Source organism: Mustela lutreola, chromosome 6 (assembly GCF_030435805.1).
Source record: "Mustela lutreola isolate mMusLut2 chromosome 6, mMusLut2.pri, whole genome shotgun sequence".
NCBI lineage: Eukaryota > Metazoa > Chordata > Mammalia > Carnivora > Mustelidae > Mustela > Mustela lutreola.
The window spans coordinates 103,411,977-103,439,166 of record NC_081295.1 but is presented as its reverse complement, the minus strand read 5'-3'; the positions used below and the strand labels follow the sequence as shown (position 1 = coordinate 103,439,166).

The 27,190-nt window shown below is 38.8% G+C and overlaps 1 protein-coding gene across 21 annotated transcripts in view; it reads left to right on the top strand.

The window, feature by feature from the left end:
* The window catches only part of DST (dystonin), a 469,784-nt gene that overhangs the window by 114,510 nt on the left and 328,084 nt on the right, over window positions 1-27,190 (top strand). For 3 of the 21 annotated variants that reach the window (XM_059178316.1, XM_059178312.1, XM_059178311.1), the window contains exon 1: window positions 2,906-3,107. The exons of 15 other annotated variants lie outside the window; for them this stretch is intronic. In XM_059178316.1, the coding sequence (XP_059034299.1) occupies window positions 3,017-3,107 (91 nt within the window). In that variant the 5' untranslated portion in view covers window positions 2,906-3,016. Of the gene's footprint in view, window positions 1-2,897; window positions 3,108-27,190 lie in introns of those variants that run through there. 3 more of the 21 variants (XM_059178315.1, XM_059178314.1, XM_059178320.1) reach the window with 2 other exon arrangements.

Below are 27,190 nucleotides of genomic sequence, written 5' to 3'. Positions count from 1 at the left end.
GTCCCATGTAAATTCTTTAAAGTTGGAATTGAAGGGTCTAAGCAGAGTCAGACTTTGAACTCAGGCAAACTTGGATTTTAATTCTCCCTCTATCACAAGCTAGTTGTATTTTCTTTGGCAACTTACTGAATTTTTCTCATCTTCATTTTCTCTATTAAAGGGTCATGGCTGTGGCAAGTAAATAGTGAGTGCAAAACATTTTACAAATTCTTTGGTATATGGTAAATGCTGTATAAATGATAGTTTGCAAATGGTCAGATGCTCTTTTTTTCAGATTTATTTATTTGAGAGAGAGAGATCATGAGCAGGGGGAAAGGCAGAGGGAGAGAGAGGATTTCAACCAGACTTTGTGCTAAGCACAGAGCCCAACATGGGGCTTGATCTCACGACCCTGAGATCATGACCCAAGCTGAAACCAAGGGTCGAATCCTTAACCAACTGAGTCGCCAGGAGCTCCATGGTCAGATGTTCTTATAGCATTTACTGTGTTGTCTCATTTAGTCTCTGAACAACCTTTTGAAGTAGGTATAGTTATTTTCTCCATTTTTTAGTCCAGAAATCTGCTGAGAGAGGGAGAGACTCTTCCCAAGGTCATACAACTAGCAAGTGGTGGATCTTGATCTGAATTCAGGCATTCTTAGCTCCAGAGGGTAGCCTCTTAACTGCTGTGCTTAACTTCTGCTTCCCTATGGAACAGACTATTATTATTAGCAGGTTGACCCAATATTACCATTCCAAGAATGCATGGGGCAAAGGCTATCTTTATAGAAAACCCCAATGCTGCTGCTGTTCATTTTGACTGTCTCCTTAAAAGGAGAGTTAAAATCAATTAAGAGTGCATTGATTATATTCACAAAACTGGATGCTGCTGGGTTTCAGTCTCTGATGGAGGCTCAGACTGTGCCCTCAATGACCCTAGTCATTGTAAAGGAGACAAAAAAATTTTGAGAGAGATTCATGTACGTGTGTGGTCTATAAATGGAATGACTTTTAGGGATCTAATTGTTAACCCTTTCATTTCAAGAAGGTGTCACAGATGATGCATGCTTGTTACTTCATGAACCAATGTGTACAGCATACCAAGCTGCGAGAAAACCATTGATCCTAGGAGCTTGGTGGGACATGGACTCAAACTCAGATTATAAACCAGTGGTCAGGACAGAAAGAGAGATACGGTTTTGCTTTGGGATAACAAAAGTAGGCCAGTTGTTCAGGAGAAGTAAAGATTTCCAGCTCTAACTCAAGTAAGTTTTTTTCCAGGAGTGTACAGTTTTTAGTACTTATCCCCATCTAAGAGTTAATGAAAAATGGTCCAGATTCACAACATTGAAAGGGGAAAAAAAACTCATCAAGGACAAAAGGTCAGTACATATGAAAGAAAGAAATAGGGAGGGAAGATGTGGGCAAAAGATGAAACTGTCAAGTCAGATGGTCAACAACGCATTGATTTATCTATTAATAATTATAGCTAACATGTATAAAGCCACAGACTTATAAGGTAGGCACCATTAACCCCATTTTACTGATGAAGAGAGGCCAGAGAGGGTAAGTAACTTGGCCATGTCACACAGTTAGTAAGGAGGCAGGATGCTGACTTCAGTCAGTACTCTTAAACATCTGTGTACGCGTCTGAGTACCAAATGGTTCTTGGATCCTTAAAACTCACCACTTTAGTATATGACATCCCAAAGTTAAGGGAATTGTGTCCATTTTGTTCAAATTCAGAAGATACCAGTACTGTGTGGAATGAATAATGGGGAAAGAGAAGGAGGGAGGGGACAAAGTAAGCTGGAGGCACTGAGAGCTAACCCGCTGTGGCCGCCTCCCAGGAGCGCCGCGGCAGATGCTCGGGCTGGCTCTGGGGGGCGGAAGGGAGGGACTGAGGGCTGGTCCGCCGGGCGCGCAGGCGCAGTGGCTTCCAGGCTGTCAGGCCCTGACGCGCGGGGCCACCTGCAGAGGCGCGCCGCCCCGCCCCCGAGATGTGCCCCGGGAAGGGACCCTGGTCCCTCCCCGCCCCGTGAGGCACTGAGTGACCTGAGTCCCTCCGTGCCATAAGCAGGGTCGAAGAGTATTTTCCACTCCTGCCCCTGTCATCCCTTCCCGGGGGAGACCTCCGACTGTTCAACCCATTTGGTTGGGGGGGGCGGCGGGACGCGGTGGGGGGGCTGCTGCGCTCGTCGGTGACCGCGATCTGCGGCTTTGTTTCCCAGGCACCTGTTGTGGGTCCCAAATAGAAACCTCACCCTTGGGGATCCGGGCCGGCCGGCCAGTGTCCGGGGGTGGGCGTGCTTGGCCGTGAGATCCACCCGGGTGGGCGGGCCGGAGAGGGGGCCCCGGGGCGCCCGGCCCTGCCAGGGGAGGGAGGGGCCGAGCCGCGGCAGGGTCGGAGCCCAGCCAGCCCGGGCGCTGACCTCCGCGCTTGCCCCCTCCCTTCCGCCCTCCGCCCTCCCGCCTCCCTCTCTCCGGGGGCGCGGGCGAGTGTCTGCGGCGCGGCGGCCAGGAAATGCCGCAGATGCGCCGCGCAGCATCCCGGGCGGAGGCAGCGCGCCCGTCCTTCGGCACCGCCGCCGCCGCGGCCTCAGCCGGGCCCTCAGCAGGCGCCCAGCGCAGGGCCAGGGCGACGGCCGTGCTGCCCGCAGAGGGTCCCGGCGCCCGCCACCCTTCGCCCGTCACCACTGGGCTCCAGGCTCCTCCGCTTGGCGTGGCGCTGCTTGTCGCCGCCCCCGGGCTCGCCGAGATTTGTTGCTGCTGAAACCTGAGAGGGACTCTGGCTCCCCGGAGCGGCGGCCCCGCACCCGCAGCCCGCCAGGGGGCCTGGGCGTTTCCTCTGCCGGCTCCCGCGCCCACCGCCCCCTCGCGCCCCTGGCTCTGCGTCTCCGGCTTCAGCGCTCTCCCCCAGCCCGCCGCTCCTTCCGCTTTTCCAGTTCTCAAGGCTGCGTCTTGCTGACTACGATAGTCTCTGGGGTTAGGAGGGGGAAAGGGGAATTGGCCAGTCATCGCTTAGATAAACTTCAGTATGGCGGGGTATCTCTCGCCAGCTGCTTACCTGTACGTGGAGGAGCAGGAGTACCTCCAGGCCTACGAGGATGTTCTGGAGAGGTACAAAGGTATGTGGTGCCCCGGGCTCCGGCGGCGGGGCTTAGCACGCACCAGCCCGGTAACCGTTATCTTTGCTTAACCAGAGCCACTACTGCTTGGGCACAGGTAAACAGGTGTCTGGGCCAGTCTTGGAAATGGACCAGGGTTTTTTGGATAGGATTTAGTGACCACAACTCAGAGAGTGGTGGGGGTGGGCGATGGTCCGGAGACGCCCTTGGAGTGGGGGGAAGGGGTTTGGGTTTCAAGCACATTGCATTTTCTCTCCCTTGTAGAAGCTCTTAAGTACTATGAATAATCATAATTCTTCCTGGGAGGGTGGCTGCCGGTTAATTCTCCACGGGATTACTAAGGCATTGCTGCTCTTGCTTTGCATGGGGTGTTGGTTAACCCTACAAAAAAAGGTTCTTGGGTTCTTAAATTAAAAAAAAAAAAAAAGGTTCTTCGGTTTCACCACTGAGAGCATCCCCAAATCATTTTTCTTAGAATGATTTTATTTGAAAAAAGTTTGTGGTTTGTGAGTATATGCCTATTCTTATGCATCATAAAAATTACTTGATTGTGTGATGGATGAAAGCCTTAAGTCAGTGAGTCTGTTGTAAATTTAAATGTAAAGCAGTATATTTTGAAATGCTTTTCTGCCTATTTATGTTTGGGAAATTCTGTGCCAACCTGATAAATTTTTTATATTTTAGTATTGTTTACTTTGACTTTATAGTTAAATATAGTGTTAGACAAAGTGCATCGTCTCATCTTAAAGAGCCTTTTTGTCTCTGGAAATCATTTTTCAGTATGTACAGACAAGAGACACAGTAAGGAGACCAAAACACTCCCCACCCAGGGTTACTGACAGACCCTTGATATATTAATAGTGAAGAGTGGCCAGATTCATAGCTTGGATTCAGAGGGTTTTGTATCTTTCGAACACTTGCTTTGGTCTTAAGAAACTATATCTGCAAATTGAATGGAGGGTTATATGGTTAAAATGGCATGCATTGCTACTTTTTTATTAGCAGAAAGTAGAAATATAAAATCCTGAATTGAACAACTAAGTTCCAAATTTCCAAAATGCTCACAGTCTACCCAGAAATGTATTTTATCTCTTTCTAGAACATGTTTTGTTATTGACATTCTTTTAATCCATGTTGAATTTGTAAACAGCGCAATCAGAATTCCTTTGTGCCAAGACTCTATTGTGTATAACATTGCCACTGAGCAAGTGCATTGATATTTTAGGCTAAAGCACATCGGTCGCATTTATGTTGCGTGTGTAATACATTCATATTTATTTCTGTCTTTACATTTTAAAATAAGGTTTTTAATCAGTTTTCTCCAGAACGTGAAAAATGAAAAATATTGCAATGCAGATTAACAAACCTTATTGAAGACTACACACCTGTGCTGTTTAAAATCCAAAAGCAAAAACGTCTGGAAGTTTTTTCATACTTTAGAAAAAAATTACTGCTGTGTGAATTTTTGTCTCATCAAGTTTTACCTCAGTGATGTATGGGGTGATTTCAGGTGACTTTGAAAACGATAATTGTTGCTTTGACTTGTCTTGCAGAAGCAAGCATTCTTTAAAAGCTTGTTTCTCTTTGCCTTTGGAAATAAAAGAAAAAGATCCAAAAGCCATTGCATTTCTCACTACACTTCATTTTAATTATAGCCTAATGATCATCATTGCAGTTAAATATACTCTTTCAAACCTACAGTCCCAAATTTCACTGAAAAAGTGAGCAATGTTACCTTCATTTTCTTTGTGGTCTTAAAATGCTTAGGTCATCAGTTTGTGCTTGGCTTTATAGATGTCCTATGTTTCATTTAGTTTTGGAAAGGAAAGTAAGAGTATTGGCCAGTGTATTATACGTAAAGCTGGGGACCTGGAAAACTCATTGTTTCCCAGTTTGTTTTGAAGCCAGTTATGATTTCCCATCAGTATCCAATACGATGACTTCACTATAGTGCTTATTAACCGTGATGACTTGCTATGGGGGCTGATCTAATCAGGAAAGAATTGTAAGGCTTTGAATAGGGAGTGTCAGTTCACTAAACTTTCAAAGTACAGTCGCTCATTTTCTGAAATCATGCATTGTTCAAACATTTCACATTCCCATTTGAACTTAAGAGAGGTTATTTGGATTTTTATTTCTGAAAAAGTTCCTTGGTTACAGAATGAGTTTGCATTCAGCTAGAGTATTATCAGGTTGCCAAGTTATCATATGCCCCAGCTGTTGAATAGTGTAAGTGGTGGAGTCAGCTGGAACAAATTCAAAATTTGTCTGTTGTCAGAAACGTAGAATTATAATAATCTATACTGTCAGCAGTTATGAGTATTGGATTTAGAAGCTGAGAGTTTTGTTAGGCTTAGTCCTCAGATGGCCTGTGCGAGGACTTACAACCCAGTTGTAGAAAACTGAGTAGTACCAAGTTAGTGAGCCCCAGTTGTTTATGATGTGGTTTGTTCTTATGTCTTGCTTTGGTCCTTTACTTCTGAGTGAAAACAGACGTTCGATGAATTAGAACAACACAGAAAGAGCTGTTTGCTGCAGAGAAGAGTGCAGTGCTCTGATTCATATTGTAGTTCTCTTGCTTATAAGATATACTCATAGCCGGAATATTCAGGATATCTGATTAAAAAAACATCACATTACTTCAGCTAATAGCACAGTCAGGGTGAATAAAGGCACTTATTTACAAATAAGACACATTTACTTATTGTTTATGCTAGAAACTGCCCATGTCAATGGCTTTCATATATATATATATACATATATATATATATATATTAGATTATCCAGTGTATTTACTATGTAATATGAAACATGTTTAGCTTAGCACAGAGGACAGAATGATCCCTCTTGTTTTTTTGGGGGGGCAGTATAAGGAAACTCACCTGTATACTGTTATCTTGATTAATTATACATTTTTATATTATTAATATTAGCTCTCACCTGAATCTGAAATTCTGCTACTTAATTCTGTCATTGGAAGATTTAATTTTCTCAACACTTTTTGAAAAGGTTGTTAAGTGTGAAAATGACATCATTAATGTGAACCCAATAAATTTTATTTTATACATTTTAGCCTAATTTAGAAAGAAGGCAAATTATTTCAGCCCAAAAAACTGGATCTTTTCCTATTGATCTGGAAATCAAGCAGTTGCCCAGACAGCTGTAAAAAATGTTTCACTATCATTCTCTGTGAAAGGTGAGTGGCAGATTTTTTACTTATCTAGAACATCACTGAAAAATCCTCTTTGATTATTTTGAAAGAAAGGCAAAAATTTTTTTTTTATTTTTTAATTTTTTTTTGCTTGTTTGTTTGTTTTCCATGGAAACTTTGAGTAATTGCTTTAACCTTTTCTCTCAGGGCTATGTAATTCTGCCTATGTGCTTGGTGACTTGAAGGGACTGAGAACCACTACACCTGTAGTTTTCATCTTCACTTCAGTTTTATGGCCTGCATAGATGTGTGGTTGGAAAAAATCCTGTCATTTTGTTGTGTGAGCCGACTCTGGTGCCATTTGGATTGAAAGTTGGAATGTAAAGTTTTCTGGAACTTCCCCCTGCTTCATACTGTGTAGTCTTGGAAGGTCTTGCTCAGTGGTTTTCACTTGGCTTCCAGGATTCTACAAAAACTTGATTTCAGATTTCATCTGCTCATGCTCTGCTCATGGCTTAATGTACTTGTCAGTTGTGTAATAAGTGAACTTTAACTGTGCGGCATCATGATAGCACTGTAGTGCTGCAAGTTATAACAGCATTCGTTTGGGCTTTTTCTTTTAACAAATGAAGTGGGCTTAGTCTGGAAATCAATGTTAGCTAAGGTTGTATTTGGTTGTTTGTAACAGAAAATAGATGAGAGTGTTTCTTTGTCTCAGGTACTGAGAAGATGTGGTAGGCAGGTAGGCAGACCAGGATTGCAGGGTACTTTTATTTGTGGGACCCGAACTTCTGTATTGCTGTTTAGCCGATTCTCAGTGGCCGCTCAGCCATTGAGATGTCTTTCTCTCATCACAAGATGGCTGTTCCTATTCAGCCATTGTGTCTTACTTCCAGATGGAAGAAGGAGAATTGCAGGGGTGCCTGGGTGGCTCCGTTGGTTAAGTATCCAACTCTTGATTTCAGCTCAGATCATGATCTCAGGGATGTGGGATGGAGTCCTGCCTGGTGCTCTGTGCTGAGAGTGGAATCTGCCTGTTTTTCTCCCTCTGCTCCCCTCCCCCCATAAATAAATAAATAAATAGATCAATAAAATCTTTATTATTATTAAGTTTTAATATTTAATTTATTTATTTGACAGAGGAAGACACAGTGAGAGAGGGAACACAAGCAGGAGGAGTGGAAGAAGGAGAAGCAGGCTTTCTGCAGAGTGGGGAGGACTATGCGGGGCTCCAGCCCGGGACCCTGGGATCATGACCTGAGCTGAAGGCAGATGCTTAATGACTGAGCCACCCAGGAGCCCCAGTAAATAAAATATTAAAAAAAGAGAGAGAGAGAGAGAGAGAGAGAGAGAGAGAGAAGAAGGAGAATTGCAAGGACAAAGGACAGAAGGTGAAAACTAGTTGAGTTAGCCTCCTTTTAAAGAGGTTTTTTAGAAGCCCACCCAGCAACTCTCGCTAATATCTCATTGGCCAGAACTGTTAAAGGGGCCACTGCTGTCTACATAGCAACTATGAACATTTGAACAGGGTTGAAGTTCTGTTGGTTAAAGAGTCAGGCAAAATGGTTATTTGCAACCAGCAGTGTCTAGCACACAGAGGTAAAGTATCTGCCCTGGAAGTAGAAGGTTTAAGTTTGGACACATATTAACATCCCTAACACAGTATATTTGACTTTGCTAAAGTGTAAGAGAATATCTGAAAGATCCATGGAAATCTGTGAGGATTTTCAATATGACATGGTTGGATGTTTTATAATGTTACACCATGGGTTTAAAAGTAATTTCTTCCCAAATAATTAGGATTTAAATTGGCTGAAGAATTTACTTGTTGCTTCATACTGTAAGGAACATATATCCATCTAGGAATGTAAGCAGTTATTAGATATTGTTAGCGAATTTAACTTTGAACCCAAAGAGCAGACTTATGCTTCTTTAGTTTCTTTTGTTCTGACTTAGACTTTTGTAGTTATCTCAACATTTATTTGCTCAGAGACTTTAAAAAAGCTTTATGCTTTTGAAAATTTTTTATTTGAGCAATTTGGAGGCTCTTATTATCTGGCTCAGGAACGATTGTAGGCAATAAATGACATGGAAGGAGAGGCAGTGGGAACAATTTATTGTTCTATGGTTATTCTGTAGTCAGGCAAAGAAACGTCTGTGTTTTTGTGTTTGGGTCATGTGAGCCCAGGAGCCTGGCTCTTTGGGGAGCTGGACTGTTTGCCCAAAGTGTCTTCATGAAATTGGAGCCTGTAAAAACATCCGAAGCTATAGAGGTGACAAAAAGAGGCTGTCATATGTTCCTTTCTGTTTTAGTTCCACAACTAAGAATAAAAATGTATAAGATATCTGGCTGTCTATGTCTGATGAAAAAATTAAGTAAGAAGATTCGTAGTTTAGAATGTTTAGTCTTTCTTATTCATTACAAAGAAAGTCGGGTGGTTCTATTACATGGGACTTTTCTGTCTATAATGGCTTTTGAAAAAGAAAGACTTTGGTGTCCATTTCTCAGCTCTTATTAAGTTAGGGGTCAAGGCTACGTGTTTCCAAAGAGTAATTTTAGGCAGATATCTGCTGAAGTATATCATTATTTCTGTTAGAGATCAAATAAGGATTTTATTTATTTTTTGGTTTATTTCCTTAATGCAATTTTATTTCCTGTTATTTTTCAACCTATTCTTAATCACTTTCGGAAGAGGAAGCAAATAATTCTGCTTGGTTTGGGTGTTGTGTAAAGTTATGTACTTGGGGTCAAATGGGATTTTACCCTGTGAGAAGGTGAAGGTCCCAGGGAGGAAAGCTTGAGAGAAGAGACTAGTGTGACTGTACCATTTCATTAGCATAGCCAGAGAATCCAGTTTGAATGTTTGGCTAAAGTTGCATAGTAAGTTTTAGAGATGGCAGTGCATAGAGGTTGTAGGAAGATGGAAATGGGTAAATACGGAGGATAATGTTGGACCAGATGGAAAAGAGCCTTGAATGCCACACTGAGGATCAAGTTTTGGCTTTATTCTGTAGGTAGGGAAGGGACCCCTGATGATCTTCAGTGGGGTGTTACCAATGAAAATAGTGTTTAGAGAGATAACTCTGGTAAAGGTATGGAGTATTGAGTGGAAAGGAAGATTCAGGAAGCAGGGAAACAGGTTAAGAGGCCATTGTAAAATTATGGTGCTTGGAGTAGAAGGCTGATTCAGGAGAAATGGTAGAAATTGACAGGATGGCTAATTGGTTGGTTTTGAGTGTGGGACAGGAAGGGGTGCAGTGGCTTCCATTGTTGAAGTTATATTGAAGAAGTTTGAAGTATTTTCTTTTTAATTTGTGTAAAAAAGATTTGTAGTGTGTTCATTAGAAAATGCTTTTGAAATAAATTTTTAATATTAACCATTATTAGACCTTCTTTGGTAATGAAATGGAATGAATGCTGTTTTCTTGACACTGGAAATACAGCAAGTAGTATGACCTAGAAAACTAGAATGTTCTAGTTAATGTAGGACTCCTTAAGTAATAGCTTATCAGCCTTATTGGGAATCCTCTGAACAGGATTTGTAGTATCTTAGAGCAGAGATTTTGTTTTCTTTAAGCAAATAAAATTACTAGTTTAAGATCTTTTATAGAAGGAACTGTAAATGATTAAAAAACAAATCTTTCAGTGTATTTCAGTAATTTTTTTCATTTGCCACTTTTTTTCATTACATAAACTTGAGATTTGTAGAGTCAGTTTTGTTTGGTATATAAGGAGTTCAGTGGTTATATGATCATGTAAGTTCTAAGCCATCTTTGTTTATGGGTTCAGCTTTTATACACCTACTTATATACTGGACAGTGCTGGGTATTGTGAATGAATTATGTATGTATCATTTCTAACCCTCATAACTCTTTATCTTGGCTACAACTACTACCATTTTACTAATATGAAAATTGAATCTTACAGAAATTAATTTTCCTGAGATCATATAGCTATCAGTGGTGTCTGTGGCATTTGAACAGAAAGTGTATATTTGACATAAACTATAGATAATTTTTTGACATAAACTATATATTTTGAATTTTGTTACACTGACTGGTAAATGTTGCAGAAATTTCTTTTATGAATATTTTTTATTAGGATTATGATTTTTGATTAATACAACGACTGCTTGAGATGTGTTAAATGGATTCATGAAATTAAAATTAATAGTTTAAAAGTGTATAGGGATTTATTTCAATTCAAGTGTTAAATAGAGTTTGGAGCTTGAACTTTTATATCTTAGCTGGAGTATAAATTCTAATTATTAGATATCCATGAAAGGAAAATAAAATTTTAGTGTGAACATTTTCAGTGTATATTTTGGTCGAGGAGTTTTTGAAAAGAATTAAGTTTTTTAAATGTCACCAGTGAATGTGGCCACTTTGATACATGCCTGAAATGTTTCCTGGAAAGAATCGTCAAAGGGAATTGACAAAGTCCTGATTTTTCTCTAGTGGGTGAAAATATTTCTCAGTGAATCCTGGTATTAAAGTCATTATACAAAGATACTATTGTCCCAGTGAATTAAAACATGCCCTTATTTTCAGTGTCAGAGTTCCCCATCTGGCCATGCCAGTGTAACAATTTGTATTCTTAATTCTTGGTATGAAATACTATTACTTGGCGCCCTCTTTTACTACCTTTATTAAGCCAGTGAGGTATGATGCATCAGGTCGACCTCTGGGTGCATGATGGTAGGATAGAGTACTGCATAGGAAGTATTTTGAGCAGTAGAGATTACATGGACCATCAGTGAATGAGGTAGACCCAAGAACTCAAATCCTCTGGCTCCTCTTAGGCCAGTAGTCTTTTTTCTATTTACTTTTTTGAGTGAATAGACTATGAGAGTAGTTTTAGTTTCATAGAAAAATTGGGCAGAAAGTACAGAGTTCCCATATACTCTCTCCCCTCCCTTCACAGTTTCCCCTTTTGATCTTGCATTGGTGTGGTATGTTTATCATAATTGATAAACCAATATTGATATTTTATTACTAACTCATATCCATAGTTTACATTAGGGTTCACTGTGTTGTACAATTCTATGGGATTTGACAAACACATATATCATGGGTTTACCATTACAGTATCATACAGAATTGTATCTCTGCCCCCAAATCCTTTGCGTTCTACCTATTCATCCCCTACAGTCCCTAAACCTCTGGCAACGACTGTTCTTTTTACTGTCTCCATAGTTTTGCCTTTTCCAGAGTGTTATATAGTTGGAATCATATTGTTTGCAGCCTTTTCACACTGGATTCTTTCACTTGATAATAGGCATTTAAGGTTCCCCTGGATCCCTTCATGGTCTCATACTCATAGCTCATTTCTTTTTATTGCTGAATAATATTCCATTGTTTGGATGTACCACATTCTGTTTATCCACTCATCTATTGAAGGACATCTTGCTTGCATTCAGTTTTTTCAGTTATGAATATAACTGCTATAAACAGTTGTGTGCAAGGTTTTGTATGGACATACATTTCCAGCTCATTTGGGTAAATATCTAGGAGTACAACTGTTGGATCATATGGTAAGGCTTTGTTTATCTTGTAATAAACTGCTAAACTGTCTTCCAAAGTGGCTGTACCATTTTGCATTCCCACCAGCGATGAGTGAGAGCGGTGCATGAGAATGATGCATCTTCATGAGTGGGTATTGGCAGTGTTTTGGATTTTAATCATTTTAATAGGTGTGTAGTGTAACAACATGACGTGGAACATCTTTTTATATGCTTATTTGCCATCTGTATCTCTCTTTTGGTGGGGTGTCTATGCAGATCTTTTGGCCACATTTTCAAAATTAATTAATTAATTTGAGACAGACTGAGAGAACGCGATCAGGGTGGGGCAGATGGAGAGGGAGAGGGGGAGAATCTCAAGCAGACTGTCCACTGAGCACAGAACCCAAAACGGGGCTTGATCCCACAACACTGAGGTCATGACCTGAGCGGAAACAAGAGCTGGACACTTAACCAGAGGAGCCACCCAGGTGCCCATTGCGTACTTTTTAATTGGATTGTTTATTTTCTTATTGTTGAGTTTTAAGAATTCTTTTTATGTTTCAGGTAATAGTCTTTTATCAGATATGTGTTTTGCAAATGGTTAATTTTTTATACTGGTACCTCCTTTAGACACTTTTAAACCATTGCATATTATGTTGTTTAAATAAGGCCCTGATTATTATTATTATTATTTTTAGAGATTTTATCTATTTATTTGACAGAGAGATCACAAGTAGGCAGAGAGGCAGTCAGAGAGAGGGGGAAGCAGGCTTTCCACTGAGCAGAGAGCCTGATGTGGGGCTCGATCCCAGGACCCTGAGACCATGACCCGAGCTAAAGGCAGAGGCTTAACCCACTGAGCCACCCAGGCGCCCCAACGCCCTGATTATTTTCTTTCATCTGGTCATACTGTTTTTAAGTACTGCTTTGTTTTGGGTACATGCATTGACTCTTGTAGCTGCTTTGTGGGATTGCACGCGGTAGCTCAGGGTTCAGCTCTCTGACAGTTTGCTTAGTCTCTGCATGTGCTGCCGCTGCGATTCAGGGATCCAGCTCATTGGCAGCTATGATGCCTTATAGCACTTGAGTCTAAAATTATTCGAACTGTTCTATTTTAAGGATAAACTGAAATTAGTAGTCCATGTCCTGAAAAACATGTGAAAGTTAAACTCTTAGGATATTGGATTACTTACTTAAAATGTAATCAGAAGTAGGGTTAGATAGCTAGTTGTTGGTTTTAATCTTTTCTTAAGTGAGTTTTTGTTATGGCAATTTGATTATGGCCTGGGTATGATGGTATATGTATATAATATCTAAGAACATAAAGTTTTACTTTTGTCTCTTAGACTGAAGGCAGTGCTTTTACCAAAGTGATCATGTTTGAGTTTTTTAAAATCACATGAGTTAAGAGGGAGAACAAGATTACCTGATTTTTTCCTTCAGCTCATTTCAGAAGAGCCACACATTGAACATTTATGAATGCTGGAACACTACTGACTACCTTTGTTAGGGGAAAGAAGGTGAATGATGAAAGTATTTGGTGGTTCCTTCTGTGATCTACATATCAGAAACTAGAGAATATTGAAAACAGTAGGAAAAAAACTGAGTGAAGTTTGTTCAGAGTTTGATTTTGTGTACAGTGTGGGTTTTATAATCCCCATTAAGTGAGGACTTATGGTTATGAAGGTATTTGCAATGTGACTTTATCTTTAAGGCAATCTCAGAAGCAATAACTTTTAGCTGCTATATATAATTTGTAGTCTATATTTTTTCTTTGAAAAATTTTGGAGGGAGTGAAGGAAGTATTGAAGAATTTTAAGTTACAGAAAGCAAAATGCAAGGATAGTGTGCTTTCCTTGTGGAAAAACAGATGTTCTTAACTTAGTCTCCATCATTTTCCATTTAGAACACTATGTAGAAATTTAAATTTGGCCTCAGTAGAATTAAAATAATAAATAGAATGAAATACTTTTGTTATTAACATTTCTTTGAAAACATTCAAGCTGCATTGTTTCCAGCTTCATATTTCTAATCAGGAATTAATTGATTCCATGCTTGAAGTGAACAAATCACCATTAACATACAGTCTCCCCCATCTTCATCACATTTTGTAATCAGTGTATACTTTTAAGAACTGGGAAGGCACGAAGCGTTTGGGGCCAGGAGAAATTGGAAATGACCAAATTGGAATATGTGGTTGAATTCTAAATATTTAATTATGTTTAAAGATTTTATTTATTTATTTGAGAGAGAGAGAGAGAGCATGAGCCAGGGGTGGGAGTTGGGGAGGGGTGTGGGGGTTGGGGAGGAGGTGGGGTGGTGAGAGCAAAGGGAGAACCAGGCTTCCTGCTGAGCAGGGATCCTGAGACCTTGACCTGATCTAAAGGCAGCCGCTTCACTGAGCCACCCAGGAGCCCCTAATTCTAAATATCTATTGATCATATGATTAAAAAATGTGCAGAGGAACTAGGACCTGCAGAAGGAAGAGGAACATAGAGCTATAAGACTATAGCCTCCCAAGAGCACAGTTTGATGAAGAGGGTGGACCAGCTCTACTCATTATAAGTAGTGCCACAAAAGAGGAGGATCTGAGCATCCAAGGGTTTTATTAGCAGGGTGTGCGCTATTTGAAGGAAAGCAGAATTTCAATAGGGGTGTTTGTAAGTGGGGTGGATAGTGTCAGCAGAGGGTTTTCTTTGCTTTACCATTTCATCTGGGCAATATGACCACATGTTTCATTCACTCTACATTGTAGGGAAAGTATTATCATACTGATTTAATCAGTACTTTAATGTTAACCAAGCAAATTTCATTTTTAGGATGGCCACTGAATATATTCTGGGATTGATAGATGTTCATATTTTGGTTTACCTTTTATTTAATGTAAGTTTGGGCTATCCGTAATCCATAAACTTTTTGTTTAACATGGTTTTGGGCTGTGCAGAAACCATAAACTTTAGTGAGAAATTCTATTGCTGGCTGTTGAGAATTTAGTTACTTGAGAGAAAACTTCCATTATCCTTTATTTCCATTGTTAATAGAAGCAGCTTTTAAAATTACAGAGTTTAACATTTCTTTTTTTTTTTTTAAAGATTTTATTTATTTATTTGACAGACCAAGATCAGAGGCAGAGGCAGGCAGAGAGAGGAAGGGAAGCAGGCTCCCTGCTGAGCAGAGAGCCTGATGCGGGGCTCTATCCCAGGACCCCGGGATCATGACCTGAGCTGAAGGCAGAGGCTTTAACCCACTGAGCCACCCAGGCACCCCCAGAGTTTAACATTTCAACAGAAGAACTATCCTATTGACTAAAGGTGTAATTTCTGTAGTACTCAGTGGAAAAGGAAGAACTGTGTAAGTACTTGGGGGAATGTGAATGAAAAATTTGATACAAACTCACTAACATTTTTGGAAAATAAACAAATGTGCAAAATATGAATAAAAAATAATAGGTAGCTCTGTTATCCAAATATTTAATCTTCAGACATAGTTCCTTACCTTTTTCCATTTCTCTTTTTTCCTTAATACAGAACATTTAAAAATTTGGATCACTGTAAAGTTCTGTATCCTGCTTATTCATTTAATATATCATGGCATGTTCTAATGCCATTAAATATTACTTCAAAACATTTTTAAATGATTGATACATGTATTCCATTGTGTAGTGGAATAAACAATGTCATAAACCTTTTAATCAGTTTTGTATCTGGCTGGGTGTTGGTGAATATTATTACGTTGATATCTTTTGATGTTATAAACTTAAGAAATAAAAGTTTTCAAGATAAGAAAGAAATCCTGGACTATTTAAGTCACTTATCAATTAACTGTTTCTAAGGTACTGCCTGATTAATGATTGAGTGGATTTTTGAGGTATCTATCTATCTATCTGGCCCTATATATCTATATCTATTTATGTATCTATCTCTGACTTAAAAATTCCAGTCACTCTGAATTTTAGAAATTCAACAATAGTAAAGGAAGCAAAGACTAATAATCAGGAATCTGGTTTCCATTCTTGACTCTTTTGCTAACTAACTAGACTTGGATGGATTTATAAATTAACATGAATAGTCACCAAGATTTCTTTCCATCCTATAATACTGGCTTTAATGAATTAATTCATCATTTATTCATTTAGAAAGCATTTATTGAGTGCTTTTGTGTGCCAGCAAGCATGTTAGATCCTTAAGGTAATAGACACATTAATAAACAGTAGTCTTGAAGATTAGCACAAGTAATGAAATACAAATGCAATCAACTTCATTCAACCTGTATCGATAGCCCTGAGGAGCTTTTGAGCACTGTGTTTTATGTTTTTGTTGAGTTGGAACGTATCACTTTGTACTGATATGATCTGTTTATCCTTGATATCACTTTCTGACATATTTTCCATTTACTGTTTATGGCATTGGTTTCTTTTTTAATTTTTGAAATTAACACCTTAATCACAGTTTTAATTTTTTTTCAAAAACCATTATTGATTCCTTTGAAACCTTTTTTTGTTTGTTTGTTTTTTAAGTAGGCTCCCAGCCCAACATGGGGCTTGAACTCACAACTCTGAGTTGTGCTCTACCGACTGAACCAGTCAGGCACCCCTGCAAACCTTTTTTAAATGCCTTCAGGGCTTCTGATATAGGTTGAAATTGATTGCATTTGTATTTGATTACTTGTTTTAATCTACATGATTACATTTTTTTATGGTACAGAATTAAGCAGTACTTTGGAGGATTAGGTTTATCTGTAATGTTGTTTGAAGTAGAACTTTTGGAAGAAATTCATATTTTTACAAGTTTTTTTTCATTCTCATCATATGCATTAATGATATGTAAACTTGGTGTCTTTAGATGTGTACAAATGAGCTCTTTTTGGACGTTTTAAAATTGTTACCTGTCGTGTCACTATGTATTGTTCTTGCATGGCTAGGTCGTGTTTCTTTTATTTTTAGTTAAATGATAATCACATATTATTTTTTAAAAGATTTTATTAGAGAGAGGGAGAGGGAGCTTGAGCAAGGGGGGGGGGGCAGAGGGAGAGTGAGAAGCAAACTCCCTGTTGAGCAGGGAGCCTGAGGTGGGGCTTGATGCTAGGACTCTGGGATCGTGACCTGAGCCTAAGGCAGATGCTCAACTGTTTGAGCCACCTAGGTGGCCCCCCCTCCTCGCCCCAATATCTGACTTTGAGGAAAGGCCTAAATGTTGTGTCCTTTGAGCCTCCTTCTTCCATCTCTGGTGAAATGGAAAATTTCTTTCACGGTACTTTTAATGCTTCACTTTAGTAATGAATGTGAACAAACAGGTCCTGGTTGACCATTTTTGGGATCTAAGGTGGAGCTGCAGCCTTAGGACTAAGGATTGTGGTGTTCAGTTTTGGAGCATCTTCATTCTGGGGCATTGCTTAAGTTGCCTAGATTTGTTTTTTCCCTTCCCTTGTTCTTCCCTGCCTCCCAAGGTAACAGAGATATTGGATAGTTCTGCATCTGACTTGAACTCTACTTTCTTACGTACCCACCTTTGAGAATCGGAATGGAAAAGGTAGACACACTAAGTGGCTGATTTTCTGTCCTCTCATTTTCTCCTCGAGAAAACTTATGTCCAGAGAAGTAGGACCAGCACATGGAGAAGCAAGAATGAAGCTGAGGTCTCCTGCTTTCCTGTTCTCCATGTTCCTTGGTCTCCTTTTTTATTTTCTGGTACGTAGAAGGGATGCTTTCAGTGGCTGAACCTAAGTTACATAATGAAAAAGCCTTGGCTTGCAAGAGCATTAGTAAGGAAAATAATACAGAAGGAATGAGTGGAGGAAGTGAAGCAATAGCTGAAACCATAATGGCATTCTAAAAATGCAGAAAGAATGCTGAATTTCAGTGTTAGATTTGATTTTTTTTAAAGTTCTTATATATTTAAGTAATCTCTACACCCAACATGGGGCTTGAACTCACAACCCTGAGATTAAGAGTCGCATGCTTTTCTGACTGAGCCAGCCAGGCACCCCTTATGGTTATATATTTGAGGGACCAGTGTTATGTCAGTGAAGGTAAATTGTGTGCAGTGGGCTCATCAGTGTTCTGAGGCTTTAAGAAATAGATTTGGGTTAAAGTAAATTGGAATTATAATATGCAATTACAATATTCCTTCATCTTGAAAGGTCCAGTGCCAATTTTGCTGCAGCTTTTTTATCAGCATGTGAATATTTGGCTGTTTCCTGGTGGATTGGGGCCACAGAGCACCCCCATTATTTACCCCTTCCCCATAACCTGCATTCTGAGGATTGGCTGGAATCTGGATCCTTCCCTTCTGCTGTGGACCAGGATTGAAAAGAGGAGAATATGATGCTATGCGACCTCAATTCTAAGACATTTAGAGGAGAATATGATGCTATGCGACCTCAATTCTAATACATTTAGAGAGTAGGTAGGAGTGGCAGTGGAAGGGATGGAAAGTTTGCTCATACCTCAAATGGGCATATGGTATTTGTGCAAGGTACACATATCATATGTGTGAGAGAAGGAAAATAATAGAAAAAAAAAGGAGAGGAAGCTTATCACTTGGTATTTCTGGGGAGCTGGGAGATAGAGGTTTTTAGATGAATGGTGGCCCGACTCTCTCTATTCCTCATCCTTTGGGTTTCCTTCCATATATTTTACCTCTCTCCAGCTCCTTCCCTGCTCATATATGTTCCTTCTGGGTGTTCCAGTGGCCTCAGTTCCCTCTATGATAACAGCAGCTAAGTATGTAATTGGGAAGGATGTGATTTGGAAAGTGTATTTCCAATAGGAATGCTCCTGTTGTATGTATTTATTAAACTTAAAAAAATAGATCTAATGTTAGATATTTTAATTATTCTAGATTAACTACAAAATGTCAGTGTATATTGTCTATCAATATTTTTTTTTACCATTTTTTAAATTAAAAAATATAGCTTTGTATTAGTCCAGATTATATAATGTTTATTTAAACAACATTTGTAAGAAAAAATGAGTTATAAGTTGGTTGTTTGGAACTTTTAAGTAGATTTCTGTAGCATTGCTCATTGGTTAATTGAAGACAACTGACAAATTTTTGACAGTGGGCGGCAAGTCTGTGGAGAAATTTCAAAGATTTTAGCAAAAAGCTAGAAATAGTGTGTATTTTTAAAGTCAGTAATCACTTGTACTCTTATCTTCCAAGAGCATTTAGTCTAACCAGTACTGTCAGGAATATAGGGAAACACTACTCTTGTGCATTGCTTGTGACATGTGATTTGTTACCCTCTTTGGGGAAGGGAAGTTGCTGCTGAAGGCACATTTACTCTCTGACCCACAAAAATTTTAGAATCTTTGCAACAATTAGAATTCAATATATTTTTGTGACATTGTTTATAATAGCAAAATATTGGACAACCTGAATGACTCTCAGTAGGGGGTTGTTGAATAAAGTTTGATACTTCCATGTTAAATAAAGAATATGAGTGAGATCTCTAAGTATTTACCTATAATATTTCTCTGATATATTTTTAAGGAAAATGAAAAGACAGAAGACTAAGATGTATGACATTTTTAAATTAAAAACCCTGTATTGGGGCGTCTGGGTGGCTTAGTGGGTTAAGTCTCTGCCTTTGGCTCAGGTCATGATTTCAGGGTCCTGGGATCGAGCCCCACATCCAGCTCTCTGCTCAGCGGGGAGCCTGCTTCCACCTCTCTCTCTCTGCCTGCCTCTTTGCCTATTTGTGATCTCTGACTGTTAGGTAGATAAATAAAATGTTAAAAAGCACACAAAAAAGCCCCTGTATTAAAACATAGAAATATGAAAGATAGAAACCAAACTGTTAATAATGGTCAGCTCTAGGGGGTGAGATTTTGTTTTTCAGTCTCTATAATTAACAGTTTAAAAAAGTATCTATTAATTCTGTATCTGTTAATTCTGTTAATTATCTGTTAATTATGTTAATTAAATCTGTTATCTATTCTGTATCTATTAATTTTGTTAGTACTATAACGTATCTATTAGTTCTGTAGTAAATATAAATACCACTGCAAATAAAGTGGGAAGTTTAAAAGAAGAGAATTCTTAAATATTTGCATGTATATGATGAAGCTGCTGGTTTTTGAGAAAAGCTTCCTCCATATGATTCTGACAGGTATACTGTATAAGCAACATTGTGGTTATTAAGTGACATTGCCTTAACAGACCATCTGCCACTTTCATAAAGGATTCACAGACCTTCAGTTTGTGTGGTTGCTTATGGCTGAGGTGGTTCATTATGACCTCAGCTATCATTTTCAGCATCTGATTTGATTGTACACTTGCAGGCTGTCTTCTTGGGCAAAATCCACTGGGGCGAGAAGGCACTGACATGAATAGGGTAGAGAAATGTAATAATGGTCTCTAAGAAGTGCTGTCCTTAGCCAGAGTTCCTGTTTGTTTTGTTTCTTATCTGACTTAATATTTTCATTCATTTTAATGAATTATATACAAACTGGGTACTCATGACATATACAAATGCCAATGTGCCCTATATCTCTTTGCTTGTTTCATATAGTTTTATTTCTCTAACAAGTAGGAATAAAGAAATTATGGTAGAGCTCTATTACAGTACAATTTCTTTTTCTTTGTATTCAATTCTAAACTAACCCCATACTTACAGTATACTTACTTTAGTACCTAATAGTATAAGATGATATGGAAATACACTGGGGAGATAAAGGAAAACACACTGCATATTTGTTTATAAGATCATCAAATAAGGGAATATTGAATACTTCTGAGGCTTGCAAAACTAAGTTAGGAAACTGTAGGAAACTTTTTTTTTTTTTTTAAAGATTTTATTTATTTATTTGACAGAGAGAGATCACAAGTAGACACAGAGGCAGGCAGAGAGAGAGCCCGCTGAGCAGAGAGCCCAATGCGGGACTCGATCCCAGGACCCTGAGACCACGACGCGAGCTGAAGGCAGTGGCTTAACCCACTGAGCCACCCAGGCGCCCTGTAGGAAACATTTTTAAGTGTTTTAAATCTTTCCATGTTTATTATGTTTGGCATACTGTAGACACTAATTTGTTTAAAGATTTATTTATTTATTAGAGGGAGAGGGGAGAGATGGAGAGCATGTGAGGAGGGTAAGGAGCAGAGGGAGAGGGAGAGAATCTCAAGCAGACTCACCTCTGAACATGGAGCCTGACATGGGGCTTGATCTTACGACCCTGAGATCACAATGTGAGCCAAAACCAAGAGTCAGACACTTGACTGACTGAGCCACCCAGATGCCCCTAATTATTTTGTTTTATAAGTGGTTGGATGAATTAATTTCTACTGAGGATTTTGAGCTTTAGGTTTTTCTGAATTCAGTTTCTTAACCTAACTAGAGTTACTATCTTCAGATTCGTTAACCTTTTCTTTCAGGTGTCCAATCTGTTGAGAATCCAGCCCAGTGTATTTTTCATCCCTAGAAGTTTACTTTGGGTCTTTTAAATTTCTTGTGTCTTCCAGGTCTTTCCTTAATATGGTTTCCTCTATCTTTTTGAACATACTAGGTATGTTAGTAATAGCTGTTTTAATATCTTTGCCTACTACTTCTATTATTTGTTATTCTGGGTCTGTTCTTTTGATTACTTTTACTCCTATTATTGGTTTTATTTTCCAGCTTCATTACATGTCTGGTGACAAGTAAATAAATTGTTAATTTTATTTAGTTGGGTTCTGAAAATTTTTTAATGGGTTGTTTTAAGTTTTTCTGAGTTGATATAGTTAAGTACTTAAAATGGATTGATCATGTCAAGGGTTGTTTTTTAGGTTTTGGTAGACCGAACCAGAGCAGAATTTAGTGTAGGGCTGATTTTCCCCACTATGGAAGCAGCAGCCTTTTGTGTTCTGCCTGTAGCATTCTGGTGGTTCTTTACCTGACTTCTGTTAGTTTCCTTATGTATGATGTACACAGTACTTAGATAAAGATGCAGTCTCTTGCATATGTTTAGAGTGTGTTCTGTGAATTTTTTTCTGGTTCTCTGCCCTTCAAATTCTAGTTGTCTTAACCTTCTCAGATTAACTCTGTCTCTTCAACTGAAGGAGACTGGTGGCCTTCTCCCGTCCCTTTTCCCATTCTTGGCTGCACCCAGCTCTCCTACACACACACACGCACACACACTGTAGCCTAGAAACTCACCACAGGCAGTATGCTGAGGTGATAGTAGGGCTCACCTCATTTATTTCCCTTTTTTCAGAGGTCATTCTTACCTGTTCTGCCCATTGTCTCATGTCTAAAAACTGGTTTCATAAATTTTATCTTTCTTTCTAAAGACAAAAGTTGTTTTGTAAAGTGGAGGAATAAATCCAGCCCCTGTTAATTTATCATGTCCAGAGGTAGAAGGCCATTCTTTTCTCTTTAATTTAAAAAAATTACAATAAGATGGGCTATAGAAATGTTGTAGACTTAAATTCTCAACATCCCTAATACAGTTTATCTACAAGTTTTATTAAGTTCTTTCTGTTTGTTGGAAGTTCTGAACTGAGTTTGGTGAAGGGTATAGAAGGGAAAAAAGCATTGTCCCTGTTCATGCATTTGTCTTTGTACTGGTATAACCCTAAAAATGTATAAGTTGTTGTGTAACTGGAGCATTAAGACATACATAAGATTTCTATATCTTCACATCAAATGTAAATGTTTCTATTTATGTGATATTTAAATTTGAGTCAGCTTAATAAAACTATGTTGCCATAGTAGGCTAGGCATAGAGGAAAGATTCTTTTTATAGTGACAGCACATTTAATCAGAATAATAGAGCAGAATCATAGAACTGAGATTGTGTAATTTAGCTCCTACATTTTATGTCTGAGAATTAAGTTCAGAAATACTAAGCTCATAGAGCTAGTTAGCACCAGAGTTGGAGCTGGAGCCCATATTCTGATTTCTAGTTTAATGTTTTTTCCACTTAATCATGCTGCCCTTGTGCTAGGGTAAGGACAAAAGCCCTTGTGCTACTTAAGCACCCAGATAGATGTGTGTGCTGTACTTCCCCCTTCCTCCTGGTCCTGACTAAGTAGAGTAAGTCTCAAGGGTCAGCCAACCTGTTTCCTTGGCAAGCTTCTGTGCAGTGTAAACATTACCACATTTTTAACATAAATCGAAACATTTAATTGGTCCCTTTGAACACATTCTATTGCATTAGGTCCTGATGCATGACATGCAATGAGCTGTTGGAAGGTGGTTGTGTGCTTGACTGTTATTTTGGAAGTTAATATTTGTGTTTCAGTTTGACTGTGGGCCTGTTTGATATTGACTTGAGTTGCTAAGTAATGTCAGAAGGTCAAAACAATTTTAAGAGATGTGTGGACTGTATCTGATGACAGTTTGGCACTTAGCTTTTATCTCCTTAAGGTGGCCTTCATAGTTAACCATGGTAGATTAGCCTTGTTATTTTTAAAGAATACCGAATCTCTCTGGCTTTGGCAGCACAAAAAAGGCAAGGTTCCTGTCTGGTGCAGTTGCAGACAAAGTTATGTGGTCCTTTAGGGACACAGTGTTGAAAAGGAACCGGAGCTTGACAGTCAAGTTTGCATACATAGTAACAATAGGGATAAGAAGTAGATAAGAGATAACTAATATATTGATTTGCCAACATTTCCTTTTTTTCCTTTTAACAAGAAATTAAAGGTGACTTACTGTAATAATTGCTCAAATAACAGGCAGGGGTGCATTGACAAATATTTGACCCAGTGCGGGGGTTGGGGGGTAAGTCTTGATTTATAGCATTTTCTCTTTTCTGTGGTGTAAATACTTTCACCGTGGTCAATTTCAGGCTACCAACTTGACATCACTGACTGCAGATTGAGAAGTAGCACACTCTTATATTGCATACAATATATTTATTTGCATCTATTGCGTACAATGATGTAATAGATGCAAATAAATGAATGATCATAGATAACAGTAAAATGTAGTAAAACAATTAGTGATGAGTTTTGGATATTTATTATTTTTTAATGTAGTTTGTGTAATTATAGTTTTATCTAATTTATCTAATTTAATTTTTAATGATGTCTCTTTAAAAATTGGCAAACACAATCCTGAATCAACAGTTAAATCTCACTGAAGCTTTTATTAGCCAGCACTAACATACCACTGAAAATAGGTAACACTTATTGAGCACGTAGTATCTGCTAGATATGATTACATCATCCTTGAAGTAACCATATGAATCAAGTGCTTAAATTATCTCTGTTTTGCAGTGAATAAAGTTGAGGCCAATAGAGGTTAAGTAATATGCCCGAATGGAAGTTGGCAAATGTGGCAGAGCTGGGATTCAGAACCAGGCCACCTGTCTCAAAAAGCCTGTGCTCTTAAAATGTCTTTTGAGGTGAAAGATATTCTTGAATGCGAGGCAGTAGTAGATATGAAAAATTCTAAGTAAATTACTTATGCTTCAGAATTATCTTATGACTTGTTTAAGTAATTGTTTAGACTTTATTTGAATTTTTCTTTATGACAAACTGTTAATATTCTTAGTGTATGAAATGTTTATATAAATTGACAAGAAAAGAGATACTCCCTTCAGCAGAAAAATAGACCAGAGACTTAGATAGGCAGTTCAAAAAGACTAAAAATGGCTTGGAATGCCTGGGTGGCTCAGTGGGTTAAGCCTCTGCCTTCGGCTCAGGTCATGATCTCAGGGTCCTGGGATCGAGCCCCACGTGGGGCTCTCTACTCAGCAGGGAGCCTGCTTCCCCCCTCTCTCTCTCTCTGCCTGCCTCTCTGCCTGCTTGTGATCTCTCTCTCTGTCAAATAAATAAATAAAATCATTAGGAAAAAAAAGACTAGCAATGGCTTGTAAACCTTGAAGGCAAGGACAGAATCCATTTTGTTCCTTGCAATATTAATCCAGCCCTTGCATAGTGCCTGACTCACAGCACATCCTGGAGGCTTCATAAATACTATTGGCGTACCTGTTAATTTATACATGTCTTAATGAAGCATATATAAAAATTTCTTGACCTTTTGCTTATATAAAGCTATTTCCTAATGTTGCATTAAGGAGTTGACATATTTTATTTTTATTTATATTTATTTTTAAAAGATTTTGTTTGTCAGCGTGAGAGCACAAGCAGAGGGAACAGCAGGCAGAGGGAGAAGCAGGCTCTCTCTGAGCAAGGAGCCTGATATGGGACTAGATCCCAGGACCTTGGGATCATGATCTGAGGCAAAAGCAGATGCTTCACCGACTGAGCCACCCAGGCATTCCAAGAATTGAATTTTTAAAAGAGGACTTCTGATTGTATTGTTAGAAACATTATTGAAAAACCCTAAGTTCGAATAAGGATGAAGAGGCCTAACAAATTTTTTTTCTTAATTAATATTAAGAATCAATTTAAGCTGTTTTATATAACTTTGGTAAGTAAAACTGATATTTCCTAAATTTATGAGACCTAGTGAAATTGTGAGAACTTGCTCTGTGATTTCTAGAACCTTTAAGTTACATGTAGTAGTGTTTTAATTCATGGAGCTCTTTCTTCTGCAAACCTTTTCGAATGTACAGCAATGTACAGTTTCCCTTCGACTGCTTAGCGACTGATGTTTCACTTTGTGGTTTCCCCAGTTTTCCATCACTTTCTTCTCTCTGGTCAATGTTATTTTGGCCATTTTAGAGCTCACTTATACTTCTGGTGGACATTGTGAAATGTTTTGAGAAATGATGAAACATATCAGAAAAATGTTTTTGGTGCTGACATCTGAATTCTGAAGATGAGGAATTTGAGATTTGTGAATGGGTTTGAAAGAAATGTTTTTGTTAATATACTTGTCATCTAGGATTTTCTGTGATACTTCATTCTGGAGATGGAAAAGGCAGTAAGGGGGAAGGAAAAGAAACAAACAGTAATTGAATGATGACCCAGCATTAGATTCAGTGCTGTGTGTACATGCATTATCATTAATATAAAAGCTTTCTTATGTAGCAGTTGGGAAAACCTGCTGGGGGAGGTGGTAGGGAACTGGTTCCTTTAGAAAATATGCAGTTCACTAAAAGGTGGTGATGTTGCTCTGTCTTGGTGGTTATAAACCAGAGTACTTGAAGCCCTTGGGATTAGGACCCTTCTCTCTATTACAAAAACATCCCAAATAAGGTTGGCCAGATGATCAAGTTCCTTTGTTTTTGGCAGAACTTATATTAACTTTCTCTCAATTTTATGTTGATCACCAAACCTGCTTTACTATACAACATGTCTAATTAAAAAGGAAAATTATTATTTATTAAATTAATTCATTTGGGAGATGACACACTCTTCAGACCCTGGGTCTCATGAAAGGTGGGGCACATGGAATAAAGAGGTATTTAATATTGAAAACGTTAATTACTGTTGCTCCATTTGGTTTGTCTTATGACTTCTCATGGTGCCGCAGATCTATCTATTAAAAGATAAAAACACTCAGGGCACCTGGGTGGCTCAGTGGGTTAAAGCCTCTGCCTTTTGCTCAGGTCATGAACCCAGGGTCCTGGGATCAAGCCCCGCATCAGACTCTCTGCTCAGCGGGGAGCCTGCTTCCCCCTCTCTCTCTACCTGCCTCTCTGCCTACTTGTGATTTCTGTCTGTCAAATAAATAAAAAGTATTAAAAAAAAAGATAAAAACACTCATGTAAATGTATCCTTTGCTTAACTTTAGGAGGCAGAAACTTTTCCTTCCCTTGGGCCCTTCCTTTCGTGATAGCATGGTTCTTGCTATTAAAAAAAAAAAAAATTGGCAGTTTGTCCTAGAAAGAAGTTGTATGAGTTTCCTACTGTGCTATAATACATTAGCACAAGTATAGTAGCTTAAAAAAAAATACAGATTTAGTATCTTAAAGTTCTAGAGGTCAGAAGACCAGATGGGTCTTAGGGTCTAAAATCAGGTGTCAACAAAAGTCTTCCTTCTAGACACTGAAGGGGAGAGAATGTGTTTCCTTGCCCTTTTTGGTTTCTAGAAATTACCCTCATTCCTTGACTCATGGCCACGTCACTTCCACTTCTGCTTCTTTGTCACATCTTCTCTCATTCCGATCCCCCTGCTTTTCCTCCTCCTGCTTTTTTTTTTCTTCCTGCTTCCTTATTTTGAGGAGACTTTTGATTATATTAGATCCACCTGGATGATCCAAGATAGTCTCACCCCAGGATCCTTAACTTAATCAGAGGGGTACATAGGTTATATGTTCTGTAAGATTAGGATGTTGTGATTCCTGGGGGACTTTTATTCTGGTGCCACAGAAATTTTTAGAACTTTCTGGTAAAATACCAGATAGCACAACTTTCCCTATATTAGTTGATCATAATGGAGACCAGAGATAATGTCCACTAACCTTTAGAAAAGTCATCATGATTCCCCCCCTCCTTTTTTTTTTTTTTAAAGATTTATTTATTTTTTTGAGAGAGTGAGCAGGCTTATGCACCCAAGTAGGGGGAGGCACAGAGGGAGAGAATTTTCAAGTAGACTCC